This window comes from Python bivittatus, unplaced genomic scaffold, assembly GCF_059951505.1.
Source record: "Python bivittatus isolate LINGU-HERP-01145 unplaced genomic scaffold, Pbiv_v1 ctg000020_np1212, whole genome shotgun sequence".
Classification (NCBI taxonomy): domain Eukaryota; kingdom Metazoa; phylum Chordata; class Lepidosauria; order Squamata; family Pythonidae; genus Python; species Python bivittatus.
Genome location: NW_028277030.1, coordinates 83,064,412 through 83,086,611, shown reverse-complemented (window position 1 = coordinate 83,086,611; position 22,200 = coordinate 83,064,412). Strand labels below are relative to the sequence as shown.

The 22,200-nt window shown below is 38.6% G+C and overlaps 1 protein-coding gene across 7 annotated transcripts in view; it reads right to left on the bottom strand.

The window, feature by feature from the left end:
* The window catches only part of QKI (QKI, KH domain containing RNA binding), a 123,434-nt gene that overhangs the window by 66,636 nt on the left and 34,598 nt on the right, over positions 1-22,200 (bottom strand). For all 7 annotated transcript variants that reach the window (XR_003084838.2, XM_007429405.3, XM_007429410.3 and 4 more), the window contains exons 2-3: positions 20,583-20,725; positions 2,168-2,284 (exon numbers count right to left, since the gene is read on the bottom strand). Coding sequence is in view for 6 of the 7 variants with exons in the window: in XM_007429405.3 (XP_007429467.1) it covers positions 2,168-2,284; positions 20,583-20,725 (260 nt within the window). In the remaining variant the exon portion in view is untranslated. The remainder of the gene's footprint in view (positions 1-2,167; positions 2,285-20,582; positions 20,726-22,200) is intronic.

Below are 22,200 nucleotides of genomic sequence, written 5' to 3'. Positions count from 1 at the left end.
AATAAAAATATAAACAGACAACAGATTCTATACACTGAAAGTCACCCTATACTATAAAATACAAGGAACATACACATGCACTCTTCTCATTGTTTCATAGTTTAAATATAGCCAAAGTGTATAATTTTTGCAGTTAGGCACAGATTAGGAACCTAAAGCTGAGCAAAATGTGTCATTTTTCATATTAACAGATGTACACAAAGAAATTTATCCCATTTGAAGTAGCACTTAAAATCAAGTTTTTGGCCTTTTCTCTTCAAAAGGAACAAACTTTTCAGTTTCTTAAATTTTCTAATTATCCAATTTCCATTATAACCAATGTACAAATGTTAAAACTTTTAAATTATGTCATACTTTCGCCTGACTTTTTATATTTTACATAGCAATCAGAACAACTCTCTAAACATAAGATTTTATTTTGCACTAGATAACCTGTGACCAGTGGGGTCATCGTTTCAGAGATATTTCTTTACCTAAACAGAGAAACAGAATGACCAAGGGCAAAAAAGCAGTGGGAGTGTGACTTACGACTTGCTGCTGGCCTCCCCATTGACTTTGCTTGTGGGAAACTGGCAAGGAGCATCAGAAACCAACCTTCCTTCTTTCCATCCTCCCCCCTCCCCTCCCCCTCCCCTCTTCCTTCCTTCCCTCCCTCCCGCCTTCCTACATATAATATAGGCTTCTGCCACTTGCCCTTCCCTCACGACCCTCAGGAAAGCCCCGGTGAAGCCTCCTCCTCCTCAGCTGACCCACGAAACTGCTTGCCACTTTGCTGGAGGGAGGTGGAACAAAGGGAGCTGCAGACCATAAGGAAAACTGCACCCCTGCTCCTCATTCTGGAGTGCCCCCAAGGCCCCCTCCCTTCCTCGAGGGGGAAAGAGGACTCACCCTCCCAGCCAGCCCTACCTCGCCAGCAGGCATCTGAGTCACTTCCTCATCTTTCCCTCACCACCAACTGCCATTAAGAGATTTCAGATTTCTGCCTTGTTTCCAAAGCAGCCAATCGCTGTTCGCCTGTTGGGCCCTGCCGCCAGCCAACTGGGCGCAAGGGACAAGAAAAGGCCGGGGATACGCCCATGATGATCAAATGACCTGGGCTGACTGTGGCAGCACAGCAATGTAGCAGTGCTGAAGCGGCCACAACTTTCCGAAATTTCAATCCCACAGGAGTCACGGGTCCCAGATTTTGGATGTGTTCTGTAAGTTAGCCCACTGAGGTACCTTGGTTCAAAAACTGCTGCCATACGCACACTGTTTGAAGGCTACAGACACAAGAGTTTTAGTCGTATATACTTCTGTATACTTCTATTTATATTCTTATAAGGTGAAAGCTATATTTAATACTAGTGTCTTAAGATCTATAATTAATCTTAAAAGTGTTCATATAAAAATTCCCCAACAATTACTACCTGTTTTTGAATCAAGTGTTATAACCATGAAACAATTGGTGTTATTATACTTGAAAAATCTTGAGCTCTTTTTCTAGGTAAGGTATTGTCTTTACGATTTTTGCAATGAACATCTCAGTCATAATCGTACAATAGAGGGACCAAGAGTCTTCAAGCACTAAAATCAGTCATGGTTAACAATCATGGTTAATTATGATTAAGTTAATAGCTATCTCTTAGTCCAGTCGGTTTATATATTATACAGATGTTAACAGTTATTTACTTACAGCTCTGTTGTAGGGTTTACTGAAATAGTGTCTAGAAGCTCTTTGCATAATCAGAATATACTATGAAGTTGTAATGGGCAGATTTCCCCATTTCTTTTTTTAAAAAATATGTAGTTGCCACTCTATTCTTGAAAACAAGACTGCATGTATTTTTTTTTAATGTTCAATTTAATTATCTCCATATTTGAAGGAGTACAGATGTATGCTACAGAATCCCAGTAAACATTCCACCAAAACACACACACACAGACACACACACTTCCTCTGTAAGTAAGCAAACCCTCAAGGTTTCTTTCAGAACACATAAAATAATCATGCGTATGAACCACTTGGATGAAACAAGGTCTTTTTTGTCCCGAAATGCTACACAATCTATTGCAAAATAATAAGTACAGAGTATTTTATTAGTTTAATCATTTAGTGATATTGGGAATTCTGCCATCTGTGAAAAAGTTTTTCTGACAATCAGTTGCTATTCTTTAACGAACTTACCTTCTTCTTGTCTCTCATGGACCCTTTGCCTCGGACCATTATCTTACATCCTGTTTCAGCCTCAAGTTGTTTAGCTGTTAGCCCTCTAGGCCCAAGAATTCTTCCAACAAAATTAAACTGAAATTTTAAAGAAGAAAAATAATTACTTAGAACACAGTGAAAATAATTAATGGCCAGCATTCTGTAAAACTGTAGCCTTAGCACATGCCTATCATTCTGAATTATTCCTCCAAAACAATGACAAACCTTTATTTCTTTGTTAAAGTTAAAAAAGCACACAAGAGAATAGAAAAAAGCTAGTGTGGGTACTGAAAGTTACAAGTGCTTAAATTCAAAGTGTTAAAGTTACCACAATTGCTAAACAATTGAACATGTGATAGGAATTGCAACAAATTCAGTGACTGCAGATATCCAATGACTTATCAGCTAAGAGGAGGAAAGTATTATACTCTCAGTGGGTGTGCAAGTCGGTTAAGAAAAGCGTTATTGGGTCAACTTGCCATATCATACAGAAGGGGCACTACAGAAGTATAGGCAAGACTATTTTTTCCAGCAAACAAGGGCTAAAGTCTCTTATACAACAGTATGATTTAATTTTCCTTCTTATTGTGAAGATTGCAAAACACTGTAATGGTGAAAGTGAAAGCCGTTGTACAGGATGGGCCAGAGAATGTTTGCTAAACATTTGACAGGGAAGAACGATCTCTCCAACAAGACCATTTTCCCACAGAAAGAACATTTTGCTTATTTCATCCTGGATATCAGTACCACAGGCCCTTTGTTTCAATTATGACCAGACTTTCTCAGGACTATGCGAAGCAAGACAGTGGGTTAATAGGCCATGATACAGTGGGGCAAAAAAGTATTTAGTCAGCCACCAATTGTGCAAGTTCTCCCACTTAAAAAGATGAGAGAGGCCTGAAATTTCCATCATAGGTATACCTCAACTATGAGAGACAAAATGAGAAAAAAAATTCCAGAAAATCACATTGTCTGATTTTTAAAGAATTTATTTGCAAATCATGGTGGAAAATAAGTACTTGGTCACCTACAAACAAGCAAGATGTCTGGCTCTCACAGACCTGTAACTACTTCTTTAAGAGGCTCCTCTGTCCTCCACTCGTTACCTGTAGTAATGGCACCTGTTTGACCTTGTTATCAGTATAAAAGACACCTGTCCACAACCTCAAACAGTCACACTCCAAGCTCCACTATGGCCAAGACCAAAGAGCTGTCGAAGGATACTAAAAACAAACTTGTAGGCCTGCACCAGGCTGGGAAAACTGAATATGCATAGGCAAGCAGCTTGGTGTGAAGAAATCAACTGTGGGAGCAATAATTAGAAAATGGAAGACATACAAGACCACTGATAATCTCCCTTGATCTGGGGCTCCACGCAAGATCTCACCCTGTGGGGTCAAAATGATCACAAGAACGGTGAGCAAAAACCCCAGAACCACACAGGGGGGGACCTAGTGAATGACCTGCAGAGAGCAGGGACCAAAGTAACAAAGGCTACCATCAGTAACACACTACGCCGCCAGGGACTCAAATCCTGCAGTGCCAGATGTGTCCCCCTGCTTAAGCCAGTACATGTCCGGGCCCGTCTGAAGTTTGCTAGAGAGCATTTGGATGATCCAGAAGAGGATTGGGAGAATGTCATATGGTCAGATGAAACCAAAGTAGAACGTTTTGGTCTAAACTCAACTCGTTGTGTTTGGAGGAGAGAGAATGCTGAGTTGCATCCAAAGAACACCATACCTACTGTGAAGCATGGGGGTGGAAACATCATGCTTTGGGGCTGTTTTTCTGCAAAGGGACCAGGACTGATCCGTGTAAAGGAAAGAATGAATGAGGCCATGTATTGTGAGATTTTGAGTGAACACCTCCTTCCATCAGCAAGGGCATTGAAGATGAAACGTGGCTGGGTCTTTCAGCATGACAATGATCCCAAACACACCGCCCGGGCAACGAAGGAGTGGCTTCGTAAGAAGCATTTCAAGGTCCTGGAGTGGCCTAGCCAGTCTCCAGATCTCAACCCCATGGAAAGGAACCCCTTTGGAGGGAGTTGAAAGTCCGTGTTGCCCAGCAATAGCCCCAAAACATCACTGCTCTAGAGGAGATCTGCATGGAGGAATGGGCCAAAATACCAGCAACAGTGTGTGAAAACCTTGTGAAGACTTACAGAAAACGTTTGACCTCTGTCATTGCCCACAAAGGATATATAACAAAGTATTGAGATGAACTTTTGATATTGACCAAATACTTATTTTCCACCATGATTTGCAAATAAATTCTTTACAAATCAGACAATGTGATTTTCTGGATTTTTTTCCCCATTTTGTCCCTCATAGTTGAGGTATACCTATAATGAAAATTACAGGCCTCTCTCATCTTTTTAAGTGGGAGAACTTGCACAATTGGTGGCTGACTAAATACTTTTTTGCCCCACTGTATCTTAAATAAGTGAAGACGACTGACTTCCATGAGAACATAAAAGCCTTGCTATAGGGAAACCAAAGCATTGCCCCTCCTACCCACAAGTAATTTGATCCAATATTTCTAATGGCAAAGCTACATGCTGGTCTTTACAGAAATGAGGCCTGATTCTAGTCTCAGCAGATAATTTGACATACAATGGGGCATTTGCACAAAAGCTTTCAAAATTTAGACTTAACTAGCTCTACAGAGCTTACTTACAATAATTATAAATCTGTATACCATATAACAGGTGGCTGATGACCTTAACTCTGACAATTTCTGTTGCAGCTGGGATATGATTATTGCCATTACCATTAGTGAAATGTAAAATTATATTTGAAAGTTTATGAGCCCTAGCGGTGACATCTCTCTCCTGCTGATTCCAGGTTATCAAGGCTTAGAAGAATATGTCCAAATATTTAAAGAACTTAATTTGATCAATGCTAAAGCCATTAATTTTCTAAGAGTGGCAGGAATAATAGGCCTTTTAGGAAAGGTGACTAGTTTTGTTGTAGTTAATAACTAGCAGATACTCACTGCGATAATGGGCAAGACCATAGAAATTCTATCTTAGGTCTACTCTGTGCTAACAAGAGAGTTGCTGCATTGTTGGCATAAAGACAGTGGAAACAAGTCTATAACAAGGGGAGGAGGAAATTCAGCTTTGTCAAAGCAACCCTGCTTTACCCCTTTGTGTATGTGGATTATGGGGAAAGAATCCTGAAGCACTAGAACAAGCCTGAATTACATTGTCTTCATGTTGTTTCATCATCTGCAACAAAAGGTGCTGTTCAATAAAATAAGCAGTTTTTCCTAGAACCTAGCTTTAGGGATTGAATCAAAGTCCGCCTCTAAATCAGCAAGAGACAGTGTAAAGGATCCCATGTGGGTGACTATAATATTCTTCTATTGGAAGGTGAAGGAGAAGGCAGTGATCAAGGGCTGATTGTCCCTCTCTGAAACCAGCTTGTTCTTCCATCAGGACATATGCTGCACCATCCAATCTTGATTTTTCCATGGTGATGCCTACCATCCTCTTGCTCAACAGGCTAATCAAGCTGATGTTAGTTTGCTCCTTCCTATCTCCTTTTTTGTATATTGGGATTATGATGAATCAATTCCAATCTGGAAAGAGGGATCAATGTATGTAAATAAACAAGGATGCCAGGATTCATCATTCCATGTTCCCATTTAGCATTTCTGCTATGTACCTCCACCTGGACACAACACTGGAAGCTAGTTTGCCATGACAGCAGTTAACAATCCAATGAAACTTGGACCTTTGGTGAAGCAGTAACTGAGGTGGGAAAGTATTTGGCTCATACTTCAAAAGCAATCAAGCAATGAGCTTGAACAGAGGCTTTTAAAAAGAAAAGAACAACAAAGTATTAAAAATCAGTGTATTTCTTTTGTTAATTGGGCAAGCTTCTGTCAGTTAACTCTCTAGTTCTCTACCTTTTTTTTTTCAACGAGTTTTATAAATTATTTCCCTTTCAAGGACAATTGCAAATGATGTAGAGACTATGTATTCTCTAAAACCTTCAAATAAGCTGTCACTAACCACAGCACACTCATGATCAAACCATGATTTTGAGGGGTGCTTGGTCCCTTAAATCCAAGATGAAGTCTCAAACTCAATTAGTATCTAGAAGTTACTGAAAGCACCTAAGGTACACTACTTGGCACAAATAGCAAGCTGGAGTTAGCGGGTGAATAGCTGAGCTTAAGAAGTGCACTTTACCTCTTTGGTTCCCCTGATTCTCTGAGCTCTCTCCCTGGGGAATTAATCAGGTGATTTGCATCCAGTCTCTGAACTTGGACATTCATTACTAGCTTCATAGTGATCAGGAGGTATCACTATTAGGTTGAGTAGCAATCCAAAAAGAGGTACTATTACAAAGTAGACTAATCAATACTAGGGCAAAAACTATAGTACTATCGCACAGGAAAATATTTATCAACCTAATTGCTGAAGTTCTAATAACACGTTATAAACTTCCTTTAAAAACAAAAGAATAGAAAAAACTACTGATTCCACACTTCTTACCAGTTTTAGGTTCAATGCTTTACTGAATGACAGTTATTTAGTAAAGGGCAAGAGTCCTCTCCATGGCAGCTTCAGCACCTACAACATGATCTTAAAATTCCACAGATGCCCACTAGCTAAAATGCTTGCATTATCTTGTCTTACTGAATTTGTTTTACTACCCTGAAATCTTTTCAAATACTGAACTACTCCATATATGAGGCAAAAAACTCTATATATAGAGCCCATGTTTACACATTCCCAGGGAAGTGAAAAGCCAAATGCAGACACCGTTCACTTACCCTGTATCTGTCACCCACCATAAAAAATACATTTCACTATTTCAGCTATCAAAAGCTCTGCAATATATTTATGTATCTCTAGTAGACAAAAGTAGACTGCTCATTGGAAGGACTGATAATGAGGCTCAAGCTCATATACTCTGGTCACCTAATGCGAAGAGAGGACTCTTTGGAAAAGACCCTGATGCTGGGAAAGATTGAAGGCAAAAAGAGAAGGGGATGGAAGAGGATGAGATGGTCAGATAGCATAACTGAAGCAATGAGCATGAAACTGAGCAAACTCAGGAAGGCAGTGAAGGACAGGAAGGCCTGGCGCGATATGGTTCATGGGGTCACGAAGAGTCGGACACGACTTAACAACTGAACAATAACAAGTAGACAAAAGACCTAAAAGCTTCTTAAGTGAACAGCCTGATGATTACCTAGAACTAGAGTATTATCTAAACAGACACCATTATCTCCAATGAGAGGCAGAGGGACAGGTTTCAGGAGGACAGGAAGTTACAAGTTTCTTTGAGAATCTTAGCTGGAGACTTCTGCAGGAAATAAAAACCTTAAAGGAAGCGATTTCATGTGACTAAGCCTAGGAATTCAGGACCAATGTACAAAAAGACCCAGGCAACTTGGAGCCAGTAAAGAAAAGTTGGCAAGGAAAGTTCAGATTAGTCATGAGAGAAAATTTTTTACAAGTAGTCCTCACTGACTGCCTCGTTCAGTGACCATTCAAAGTTATGATGGTGCTGAAAAAGTAGGTTTATGACCAGTCCTTGAACTTGCAGCCATCACAACGACCCGCAGTCACATGATTGCAATTTGTGACCTTCATAGCCAGCTTCACACAAGCAAAGTCAATGGGGAAGCCAGCAGAAAGTTGCAAGTCATGGTCATATGATCTTGCACTTAACTGCAGTGGAGCTTATATAAGTCCAGTGCAGACAAGCATTGTTTCACTTAATGACCGAGTTGCTTAGCGACAGAGTTGCCTGTCCCAATTGCAGTCAGTAAGTGAGGACTACCTGTATTTTTTTCAAGCATTGCTTGCTTAATTTGAAAAGTTTCTTATCTGCTCCCATTTGGTCAGACTGTTTATCAGGTAAATTTTTTTATGTTTTCATACACAATTTCAGTCTTATGTAACTTGTTGCAGTTAATTATCTCAATCCTTGCTTGGTTGCCTTTGTTAAACTTTAAAAAATCCTTTCTTGCTCCAATGAGGAATTTTGTTTTAAGTACCACATAAATTCAAAACCATGTGATCTAGCAATGCTGATTAAAAGAAGAGAACTGGAACCATTTATTTATAATTTTTTTCCTGAGGAAGGAGATTTTCCCATTCTGATTTATCCAAATTCCAAGGGAAGGAAAAAACACCCTATCGAAGAAAAGATGGCGGTAGAGGCAAGCATCTGCTTGGATGGACTTTCACCTGGGAAGGTAACCATACTCAAATACCCCAGACACGTTATGTGGATGTTAGTGGCAGACACCTCCAATAGTTCCCAAATATAGCCCTAGAAATCAAATTATTCTGGAATGCTTGTTCCTCAGTTTCCCATTTAATAATTTAATAAGTAATATGAAGTAATCCACATCACTTCCCATAAGGATACCATCATTGTAAAGTGCAATTATAAACAATTACATGTAGATAAAACCTTTTAATCAAGTTTGTCACCTGGAGATCTCATGGACATAGCCATGTAATTTTATTAACAGCAGCACAGAACTGATTGCCATTCTCTTTTCCAGGAATTTTTTTCAACCCTATTTTTAAAATTGCTTTACCATATTTGGCAGGGTAAATATGGAAACTAGGAGTTAATTCTATTCATGCTCCTTGAATAGAAAAAGAATGCCAACCAAAAATACATGTTTAAGAAATGAAAAGGTGATATACTGTGTAGTAGGTATTTGTTAAGAAATTACAATAAACTACTTTCTACAAATGTAATAAATTATAGATAATAAAATGATTATAGAACCTGTTTAAAATTGTCCTGAACTTGTCATTTTTTAACTGAGCTGTTTATAGTGTCACCAAGAATAATGAGAGACAGAACAAATATAACACTATGTACGTTTATAGTATCACCAAGAATAGTAACGAAAGAGAGAACAAATATAGCACTATACATTGTATCAAAAACAGAACATTATTAAGGTCTTGGTATATGGGAACTATCCTTAAATCAATAAAATAATGAACACAAAAATATGTACAATTTTAGCAAAAACAAAGTTATTTTAAGTACTGTATAGCTATAGGCATTTTTCATAAAGAAAGCTATAGAACAAATATTGCAAAATATCTAAGAAAATATTTCTAAGAAATATGAAGCAAAATCTAATCTGATCTTATTTTAATAGTATTTCCTTTAATATAGGGTTGTGGGGGAAAAAACACAAAGCTCTTGCCACAGCACTTATTCTCTTACTACCTCCCATTTGGATTACTGCAATGCTCTCTACATACTGTAGGTGACCAATCAAAAATTGCAACTGATACAAAATGTGGCAGCCCAGATACTAGGAATCAAAATTGCTATAGTAATACAGTGGTACCTTGGTTCACGAACTTAATTCGTTCCGCGACTCTGGTCGCGACCCAAATTGGTCGCGACCCAAATCAAAATTTCCCATAAGGCTCAATGTAAATACGGTTAATCCGTTCTGACCCCTCCGAATTTGGTCGCCAACCGATTTTGGTCACATCCCGAATCAAATTTTCCCATAAGGTTCAATGTAATTATGGTTAATCCGTTCTGAATCATATGTATTTTTTTTTTAAAACCGCAAAAATATGAAACAAAATACAGTACTGAGAGAGAGAACGCTAACCTTGCTCGACGCGACTTCTGGCGTGGAGGACAGGAACGCGGGTGGGGAGGCGGTTATTGCTTGGAGGGACAGCCCCCCTCCCTACAGGAAGCCACGACCACGTGTCACGGGAGGGAAAATGGCCACGGATCCTGTTCGTCACCCGATCCGGCATTTGTGAATGGAAGCAAAATTTTGCTAACGGTGCTGTTCGTCACTCGAATTGGTCATGAACAGAAGCGTTCATGACCCGAGGTACCACTGTATTATACCTTTTTCATAGTTGCTACACTTGTTTCAATAGGTTTCTGGATACAATTGGAAGGTTGGTTTTGACCTATAGAACCCTATATGGTTTGGTCCAGAGATAATTATGGAAGCACCTTCCCCACACAGAAATGGTCCACCTAATTTGTGTAGTGCAAACTTGCCAATAACATCTTTAATGCTCCCCAGATATGTGAGATGAAGGTGGCCACAACTTACAAGCAATGTTTTTGATTGCAGCCTCCCCCAACCCCAACCCCACCACACACACATTATGGAACAACCTTCCTCTAGAGATTAGGCTGGTGCCATCATTACTGGTTATCTGGAAACTGCTGAAGACCTATTCTGTAGAACCCTTGGGAAGTGCATGATCATCACTATTGTACAATGGCAGATTTATGCGCTTATTGACTTTTAGATATTATACCTATATTATGAAGTTAAACCACCAGGGAGTTGTTTTCTGAGTTTGGCAGAATGAATGAATGGAGCATTCTGAAACATTCTTTTGAATTCAAGACAAAATGTGATTGTTTTGTTCCATTCTCAGATCAGTATTATTACATGTGGATTTTTTTCCAATGGCCAATATTTTTGTGGGTTGGGTGGCAGGTAACAATCAGCATAGATTATCATTCTACCTATTCTTGGGCCCTAAAATGAAAAATGAGAGAGCAACATGCTTGTTCTCAGTTTTTATTGTCTCCTTTAGTTGAAAAACTAAAAACACTTCATATTCTATCATATTAAATGTAGAATCTTGAGCCATTTTAAACTTTCTCTCATCAGGAGATAACCAGGAAATAGTGGGACTATTTTTTCTCTAACTCAAAGCAATATGTTTCCCATTTCATACACTCCCCTATTTAAACACAAGTTTAATACTGCAATTAGTGGGACATAATTAAGTCCACTGAACTGAATCCACTTGTAGAGTTAGTATGTTGAGATGTTGGACTAAAACTGGGAAGATTGAAGTTAAAGTCTTTCCTCAGCCATGGAAACTCACAAGCTGACTTTTGGGTACACTAGTCTACTTTACAGATTTATTGTGGAGATAAAATAGAATTTGTCATGTAAGCCAACTTGAGCTCCTGAAGAAAAAGTGATATGTTAATCTAATAAAAGCTGTATGGGCCTGGATGGGGAGGAAATGGCTTCCTGTCAACCCTGACAAAACCAAGTAGTTGTGGGTTTTAGGGTCTCCTGTATCTAGTGATTTGCCATCTTTAACTTTGGCTTGGGTGACACACCCCAGTCACAGCTGGCTCACAATCTGATGATTCTCCTGAACTTGTGGCAAGAGAGTCTTTACGCAAACAAATCTTGTACACCAATTAAACCCTTTCCTAGACTGGAGGGCACTGCTCAGAATTACTCATGCCTTAGTCACCTCCCAGTTGAACTATTGCAATGCGCTCTATATGAGGCTGCCCTTGAAAAGTGTTCAGAAGCTGCAGCTGGTTCAGAATTCAGAGGCATGGGCTGTAGTTGGTGCACTGAGGTACGCCCATGTAACACCATTGCTGTGTTAACTGCACTGGCTCCCAGTAGGTTTCCAGGTGCATTTTAAGGTGCTGGTTATCACTTTTAAAGCCTTACATAGCATGAGCTATGTGGGACTGTCTATCCCTGATGGTTTCTGCCTGTCCTAATAGATCTAGCAGCGTGGGTGTACTCTGGGTCCCCTTGGTGAAAAATGTGACCTGGTAGGCCTCAGAAGCATGCTCTCTCTGTCACAGTGCCTGCCATATGGAACAGCCTCCTGGAGATATGTATCGCTTCAATCCTTTTGGCCTTCAGGAAAGCAGTACTGGGACCAGAATGTTGATGGATCTGGCATGGAGTGGTTGATTGATGAATGTGAGTTTTATGAGGTCCTCAACACTGATTATTGTTTTAAATAATCCGTGTTCCTTCTGGTAGATGGACAGCTGTATGTTTACTAATAAATGAATACATAAAAGACTATCTAGTGGAAAATTGGGATTAAAATAATCAATTTTCACACTAAGTATATTTGTCTTTATCTCTGGATTCATCATTACATTATATAAGAAAATACATTCAAATATTTGTTACATTGCCTATCACACTGTATTTAATAAAAACTATTCTTAAAACCCTACTTCATCTTATAACCTTACATAATTTATCTCTGAAAGTAGAAATCAGGGGTTTTTAACATAGAATCCAACCTCCTACTGACCCAAACATCATACCAGATTTTGTTATACCAGTCCAAAGAAATGTTGGAAAGAAATCATGTTAAGAAGCTTGGGACTCTCTATCTGCAGGATAGCTTTCTGAAAATAAACCACAACCAAGACCAAAGTTGTCATGGTCGAGAAGCCAACAAAAGAAAAATTAATTTGAAAATCAGATGGATCTGGGTTAGACCTGCAGGAGAAAAAAAATCAGGGGGAAAAAACCCTTCCCTGCTGGAGAAACAGCTAGGCAGCAGCTTATAACAACACCTCCTGGTCATGTGTCTCAAACTGGGGTGACTATTAAGGGACTGAAAAGAATTGCAGAAGCCATAAATGGTTTCCCTACCTTGTTATTCTTTCTAACCCAATGGAAAGTTTGGAAAAATTATGTGAAGGGACTCAAGACCTGGGGGTCTAAGTCAAAGACAATTTGGGGGTACTTGTGGACTCACAACTTCTGCTGGAAGAGCAGGTAGCAGTCATGGCCAGAGGGGCCTTTACACAAATCCATCTTGTGTGCCAACTGCACCCATTACTGGACAAGGAGGCCTTGCTCACAGTACCCATGCCTTAGTCACCCCCATCTGAATTACTGCAATGTGTTCTACATGGGGCTGCCCTTGAAGACCATATGGAAGCTGCAACTTGTCCAGAATGCAATGGCATGCAGTCTTGGGTGCCCCACGGTTCACCCAAGTAACGCCACTGCTACATGAGCTGCACTGGCTCCCAGATGTTTTCTGGGTACAATTCAAATTGCTAGCTATCACCTTTACAGACCTATATGGCACAGGGCCAGGTTACTTGCGGGACTGCCTCTCCCTGATGGTATCTGCCCATCAGGTTAGATAGGGTTGACACGCTGCAGGTCCCCTCCCTTAAATGTTGCCACCTGATGGGACCTCAGAGATGTGCCTTCTTAGTGGTTGCCTAGTCCTTTGGAATAGCCTCCCACCCGAGATCAGAGGGACTCCTACCCTTTTAGTCTTCTGGAGGGCTGTGAAGACCCAAGCACTGGGCTAGAATGGGGTTTGAGCTGTGAGGATGTTTGGTCTGGTGGGGAGGGTAGTTTTGTTTTTAACCATGTTTTTATGGATTGCTGTGAGCTGCTTAGAGTCATTATATGAGATAGGTGGTCATGGAAGGAAGGAAGGGCGACATGGTCTGCACAACCGTCCAAAGGATAACTTAAAAAAAAATGAATAGAACAGGACCAAACTTAGTGTGAGGCAGAAGCCAACAAATACGAAGTTTTAAAATGTGCCAAATCCCACCAGAGCAAACAAGAAAAATCACCCCAATACATCCCTATGGGAGAGGCAATTCAGCAGGTGCTCTGAATGCTGTTGCCTATTCCATTCTAACTCCACTCCTCCCTCCCACTCGTGTAATTTAGAGTGAAGCTATTATTAAGGATTAGAGAAACAATGTTCAACATGTTTCCCTTGCTTAAAAAAATGGCTTCCAAGATTATAGCCAGGGGCATTATGATCCTCAGATTAATCATGTCTCATTATGGGGGAGTCATTTTAGGGTGACATAAGGGATGGGGTTTTTTCCCTTATACAACCCAAAAGAAAACTGATCAATGAGGGACTCTTTTTTAAACAGCTGAAATCAGTGCCCTTAAGTCTTTGAAAGGCTTTAGATGACAATATTCCTCCTAAAGCCCCTCAAATCAGGCTGAAAACTTTGGCCTTGTCCACTCTAGGGGCTGAAAGTGATACTAGGTCACTACACGTGGCCTATGACCTCGCTATCCTTGTATAGGGGACAGAATGATACCCTAGATCATTTCCATAGCATAACATACATATCAAGTCACTGAGTCAATGAAGTGTGATGTCTAAGAAGATACTGTAGTTAATAATATATCTACAAACCCACAAATGAAAAGAACAAATGGCACAAATGCCCATTTGTTTGAATCTTATCCCCAATTTTAAAGCATTTTCTCTTTTAGGAATAGTCCCATAATTACTTGGCTAAACTTATTTCAACACAATACTGTTCTTTGCTTCTCATATGAAAAACTGAGAAGTTACTTGCGGTAATTTCAAGAAATGAAACCTACACTCATAAATCAAATCCCTCAATATGAATAAGTATTTTATAGAGAATGCATCTTTCTGTTTGTAGAATGCGAGCAAATATATTTACTATTTACAGTTGTACCACTTTAATTTGTTACACAATGAACATGAGACTCATGTCTCTCTCTCTCTCTTTTTTTTTAAGTCTGACCTTCTCTGTCAATTAAGTGGAGTGATAAATCCTACCAGCTGTTTCCTTCTTCACTGCGGGCAACAATACATTCGCTTCCTTTTTAAGGCCAATGTATTTGAACAACAAACAGCAAGGCTTAAGCCAGCTGCTAGAATCTGACAAGCATATATTTAGCTCTGATCGCATTTATTGCCCTTCCTCACTGACAAACTATCCTTTTTTCTGCCTTCTGCTGACATTCTTTACTAAGCTGATACTGCCATTTCACTGACAAGACAACATGCAATCATAAAGCAGAAATTTAGAAGACATGCATTCCAGTCAAATACATTTATTGGTGCTTTATTTGCTTCTAACTAGTTTTTAAAAGTCTTGTTAATTGGGTTGTCTTTATCCCTACGGAATTCAGAAAGATCTGCATACGTAGATCTTATATCCAAATACTTAAAGTGTTTTAAGACCAAAATCATTACAAACATATTCATACTATTAACCATCAAGTAAGGCTTTTACACATTTTATTCCCATCTATAGCTTATAACATTCTCAAGAAAGAATGTATTTGCATCTATGTATTGATGATTTTCATCCTGAGGAGACAAATATGTCATTATTCTTACCACATTTTCACTGCTATTTCAGAATCACAGTTCTGTTTATACAGTTGCAGAATTAGAATTATTTTATTATAATCATTTGACCAACAGTAATATTTACATCATTTCATCACCTACATGTCTTCTGAATTAAATAAAACTTCTGGTAGTTACCAGAAGCAAAGGAAAGAAGCTGCAGATTACAAAGGGAGAGGAACATATATTAACCTACAGAGAGCCCTACAAATCAGCTGTGGTATCAAAACCAGTCCTTAGTATACTCCACTTTGTCTAAAACAAAATACTTGAACATATTCAATATATAAATATAGTATAATGAAAAGGAACAACTTCCTGCACTTCTTGGGTCGTAGCAATTTTTAATTCAGCTATATGCTAAAAGGAAATTACACAGCCTAATTTCTCTCAAGTGTCTCCAATGCTTACATCAGCAAATAAACTTGCTCTTCAAAATTACATAATTAGGTAACTTTCCACTCTGTTTTACCAATATGTTTGTGTTTAGGTTTTTAATATACAGTAAGCAATTGAGATAGCCAAAGAAGCCTTGTAAATTTGGTAAAACAAGACAGAAACCTTGCAATTTCAGGAACTGAGGTTACTGGATAGTAAAAGGATATGTCAAAACATGTGTCATGTCATTACTCAAATGATGCAACTTATATACTTGTGTCAGGCATTATAATACGAATATGTAACTGTATTATTTGTGGGATGATATGATGCACATATTCATTTAATCATTTTGACATCACTATGACTTGTAACAGATTCCTATGGATGACTCTAGAAAATTTACATGGCTACCTAGACTAGATGTTACCCAAGGAAACAGTCAAGAATTCCCATGATTAAACATAGATATAAAATTCAGCTGTTCTATGCATTTTCACATAAACTGCGATGGTTACTCCAGACCAAGCCTTATTTATTCATACGACCATTTATAGACTTTTGAGAACACAACGCATAATGGACTTACAGCAGTAGTTTTCCAAGTTTTTAGACTCTACCTACCAATGTAAAGTTTCAGCTTTACTGCAAATATGCATAAATATGTGCATGAAGTCACATGCATATAGCCAACTATTTCACAGTAATACCACTAAGCTATTATTTTTAGAATGTATACTATCATACAATTACCATGACCTTAATATACATTCAGACAAAAATAAAACACAGAACGAAAGAGCAGACTTGAAGCATTAGAACAACCACAACAATATATTTAAAAGATTTGGGCAAATTTAAACTTTTCTTCCTGTACCAGATCAGACTCAAAGCATGCTGATTTTGCCTAAGCTTTCTGGTAATTTAAAGAGTAAAATGAATTTTGCCCATATTTTGTGATTAATAATTACATAGGAGGAGGACAGGTACACAGTGACAGAAATGCCTATGTACCATCTATAGAGTGTGGTAATGGCAGAAGAAAAAGAAAAGAATAGGAAAAAAAATCCTAGGCTTTTTTTTTTTAGAAAAATTGTAAAAAATACAAAAGCTGAAAGATATAGAAAGAACATGGTGCCAATTCTACAAGGCAGGCACAACATGGAATGTTGGAGGACTACTGCAGAGTATGTGAGTTGAACCCTCTTCAAATGGTCTAGCATGTCTGAAAGTATAGAGGCAGCAATATGTCAAAAACTATTAGACCTTTGAAAATGAAGAATGAATTTTAACTCACTATTTAAGGTAAGGGCAGGTCAGTATTTTTTGTCTGCACTGCTGTCCACAATAGGCTGGTAACAGGGAATGTGAATGATATCTTGCAAAAATATGACTTTAAAAACCAGTTACAGTTATCTGAGCAAAAAGTTAAACTAAAGACTAGGAATTTATATACCTACACTGTATAGCACATGATCACAAAAAGTTGTTTAAGGAAATGCCTTTTCCTAAAATTGCATCAACTTTGCCTATACTCAAGGACCCAAGGCAAAATATGTAGAATGTACTCCTCCAAATGCCGCTAAACTACAATTCCCAGCAGTCTCAGAAAACAAGAGAAATGCTGCTTATTCTTTTGGCAATATCTCTGACCAAATGTTTTACAAATGTCAGCAGAATTCATGAAGCATCTCCCTGTATGTATCTGGCATGAACTTCATATGTTGTTGTTGTTGTTCAGTCGTTAAGTCGTGTCAGACTCTTCGTCACCCCATGAACCATATCACGCCAGGCCTTCATATAGAACTTCATATAGAAATGTCTAAATGAACATAGAATAGAATGAAAAGAGTATATACAGACTCTAATGAAAAGAGTACATATATAGACTCTCGTACAATTTGGGGGTGAAACTGACTATTGAGATGCACTGCAATGAGACAAGGAGTACAGTGGTGCCTCTAGTTACGAATGCCCCTACTTACAAATTTTTCAAGATACGATCAGCTCCGGCCCCAAAAATTTACCTCAACTTGCGAACTTGCCTCGACTTACGAACCGGATCTGCGGCCATTTTCCGCCTGTTCCACGTGGTCTGCGGCCATTTCCCCCGTTCCACGTGGTCCGTGGCCATTTTTCCACCCATGCCACGTGGTCCGCGGCCATTTTCCGCCCGTTCCACGTGGTCCGCGGCCATTTTTCCACCCTTTCCACGTGGTCCGCGGTCATTTTCCCGCCCGTTCCATATGGTCTGCGGCCGTTTTTCCACCCTGCCGCGTGGTCCGCGGCCGTTTTTCCGCCCGACGCGTGGTCCGCGGACACTGGAACGGATTAACGGTAATTACATTGAACCTTATGGGAAAATTTGCCTCGTGTTGCGACCAATTTGAGTTGCAACCAGAGCCACAGAACGGATTAAATTCGTAACTCGAGGTTCCACTGTATTTGAAGATCACCATCATAACAGATGGGAATCAAGTCTGAAACCTAAGAGTTTCTGAAGGCAATGATCCATCTCCATTGTAAAATGATAAGCCCTTCTCAACATTATTGAGACACACAGAATAAAATGTCAATAAAAATTGGTCTTGATTAAGCTGAACTTTTTTTCAAGGGAAAATTTGGACAGGAAAAAAATTTATTTTAATACATACAGATATGTACTAGGTATATTGGATCTGAGTAGAGAGCCTATACAATCCCTTGAAATGTTTTTGAAATGGGAGACAAGACTGATTGCTCAAAAATGACAATGGAAAACAGAGATACCATCCAACACATAAGAAATACTGCATAGCACACACAGGGAGCTACATCTTGAAATCAACAAGCAAAGAATGTCTTTTTTGATGTCTACCCAAACCAGGCCACAGGATTCAAATTGTCACTATGTGATACCTTGAACCTATACAAGAAAATCTACAGGGATAAATAGGAATAAGTGGTTGAACTGTATCTGCTACAGCCAAAGTGCTATAATTATGCAATCTATTTCCTATAGATGGTTTGAGATATAAATGGATACTCCTAGGAAAATGTGCCTTGCTAGTGCTCCCTAGTGAATTAAGACTTATGAAATACAAAAGATAAAGCATACAGGAACTAAGTAACTTACAAAGAGAATCAAGTGCAAGCCCCAAAGGAACTTCAGATTGCGATAGCAAGGATTCAAACTTTACTTATGCACCACTAACTTGGATTTGCCATGCAAGTATATTAAGGCAACACCAATCCAACCACAAATAGAATCAACAGAAGATCAACATAGTTAGATACGCATTTTTTTCTTTTAAAAGCTTCTTTGAATGTTAGGCTTTCCTAGCAGGATTTGCTTTATTTATAAATCTGAGTGTGTCATTTTATTACAATAAATGTGCAACAAACTTGGAACTTGGAGAATCAAGTATTTTGGTAGGTTTCTGGAGATAAAGCCTCATGATGGTCTAGAAATATTATTCCAAACCAAGCATCATAGTAGACAAAGTAATGACCATAACAACAAAATGCTGTGGTAAAGTTTGAAATGTAAGTTATACAGTCAAGCGTTATCTTAAAAGCTTAGGAACCTCAAGCTGGAGGAATATTTGAATCTGGCATAAAATAAATGCTTCTTGGAATGTTACTATATATAGCTACATTTTGTGGACTTTTGGTCACAAATAAAGCTGGTGCTCATAAACACAATGCCAGAGTCAACGATACTGACATATTTAACTGGTAAAGTCTTAGGAGTAGAAAGAAAATTAATATTTTCATCTTTAAAGATGTCATCTATTTTGTTCCTAAATGTTCAGAAAAAGGACTAGTCAAATAAAGCTAGATCTATATACTAAGAGCAAAAACATACTGAATCCTTAATAAAACTTGCACTATTCACACATAAGTATGAGCAAAATAAAGAGAAGATTTCTTAATGTGCACACTTAAAAACACACACACACAATCAGCCCACACCCTCCACAAAGTATGACTGAGAATGCTTAATCTATGGGGCTGCTATGAAAGGATTTTGTCTAAAACATGGTTTCTAATCATTAGCATGAGCAAATAGGAACTGAAGTAAATAGCAGCAAAAATTTCTATTTAATACTAACAGACTTTTACTAATATATTTTTCAGGATGTATTTTTTCCATAAAATTTTCAATTGCACATCCAGCAGTATAATATAAATTTTCTTTTATTAAAGTGAGTAAAGATATATTTACATGGAATAAAATGTTTTTATAAACAAATTACCAAAAGCTCAATCCAATGAACTAATGAGGATATATCCACCCACCACAAAATGTAACAGTACTCTCTTCTCCTTTATCAGCAAATAGAAAGAGTATATTAGAAAAATTAGTATGCATACACTCTCCTATCCCAGACAATGCATACAGGTATTGGTAAGATTGGATCAACTTCTAGACATTTTCTATATAGTATCTACAGCAGAACAGCTAAAGTAGAAGAAATTATATTTTCATTGGTCTTCAAACTTCTTCAAAATGGGCCAATCAGACGAGAAACCAAGCAGGAAGTAGCCTTCTTGGACTCCCATAAAATGGATCAATCAGAGATCAGCTTGCCAAATTCAAATTCAAGAGCCCAGTCAGCCCATTTCACTTGCCTGTGAGCTGCTGAGAGTTATGCCACAAAGCAGCTTATTCTGCTTCTGAAGATGCCAGCCACAGCTGCTGGCGAAACATTAGAACAAAAGGAAACTAGACCATGGCCATTCAGCCCGAAAGCCCATCACCGAGACATAGTACACTGTGGCTGCTTGTTTAATCAGAATCTCTTTATCTACTAACAGAACTTATAAGAAGTTCAGATCACATTGTAGATAACACTGCAGGATTGTGGATAGTTGTAAAATGTATGCAAACTTTAGCACTTTAAAAAACAGCAACATCACATTTATTATAAAGTCATAAAATAGCAAAATACAAATCTGTTCTAGGTATCAGGCTTACCTCTCAACAGCATTCTGGGATCCACAAACCTTGTACCACAGAGGTCACATGAGAAAGTGCACTACAGAGGTATCACATGAACTAGAAGAATTAGTTGAACAGTAGATACTTACATCTGGATATTCTTTTACAGGCACATATAGTTTCTCTTGTAGCTGTACAATAGGTCCCACAGCATCAGGTAACTCCGCACTTCTCTTCTCCGTGCTACCATTTAATGTGTCATTATACATGTCTTTCCGTACTCTGCTAATTTCTGTAGAAGGAAAAATATATACTGTGTGTTATTATTAACAAAATTAAAAATCTAAAATAATAATTTATTAATTTAACTGTTATCTCTAGGGAACACTGTATTTAATCAGCAAAGTAATTAGCAACTGAACACACAAGCATATATTTAAAAAAAAAATTTTTTTGAGTTGAAAGTACTGATGGCCACCAATTAGGACCCATCTCTGAATGCACTGAATCTCTCTTGCTCACCATAAAGAGTCTCTGAGTTTTTATACAATCTTGCCTTTGCATTTTCCAATAGCCTTGGGAATGAACTGGTTTCAGGCTTACAATCCTCATATTTAGTGTGATCAGGATAAGGCTTTGATTCTTAGGCTTGTAAAGCACAGAGCCTACAAAGCCTCAACCCCCTTCCCACTCACCACCATGCAGCAGAAGCAACTTGCTACTTTACCTGTCAAATATGCAGAAAATGCTGGTATTTTGGAAAGATGGGACTAAAGATCCTGCCTGCCATTGATTCTGTGATTGTAAAATCAATCTCATTCCTGGAGCTCAGATTCCTGCAAAATGCCACTGCCCAAAGTCAGACAGAACTGGTCTACCTAAAGGACTTTACTGATGAAAACCTGCACAAAACCTTCATCCACTAGTCCTCCTCCCCCGCAAGTTCTCTTACTGTTTTTGATAAGAATTATAGCTACCTCCATGTAAGCTGACTACTGGTTTCTGAACTCTGTACAGTATCTATAGCATATTGTTACCCTTTCCCCCTCATTTTTGAATTCTTGGAACAACTGTACAAGGCATTTTTATCATATCAGATCTCAGGAGAATGTTCAATCTGATTTGCCTAATGGAAAGACACAAATGTTTTTCTTTAATATTCATTATGAGAAATACCTCCCTCCCTCAGTCCTGCTATGGTGCCTCATCGTGGTGGGGGTGAGAGGTTGTTCCCCAGAGGGATGACCAAAGAACACCAGGAATGTATGCCAACAGTATATACTCCCAGCAGGGTCACCAAAAGCATGAAAGTTAAAGCAGGCGTTTATACTGGGCAGCACAGTGATATAGGAAGATTCTGGAGGCAGATTATTGCTTTAGTGACGATTGCAAAAGCCTCATTTCATACTGCATGGGAGAAAGCAATGATAATCCATTCCTGTATTTTACCAAGAAAACCATATGGGCAGATAAGACAAAATGATTGCTGATATAAGTACTGGATGACGGGCCCCTGAGGTCGGATGACACTCAACATACTATTGATGAAGAGCTGAGGATCTTTCAAAATACTGATGGTGTTTACGATGTGATTAGATTAAAGCTTTTGGGATGTCTAGTTGCTGGTGCTACTATGCAGGCAAAGAAAATCCAAAACTGCAAAGACAGAATTACAATGAGAATAAGGAATGTAAGAAGGAAAAGCTCAACACAGTGAAAGATTAAATGAATTGATGAAGCACTGATATCTTAAGCATCACTGAATTG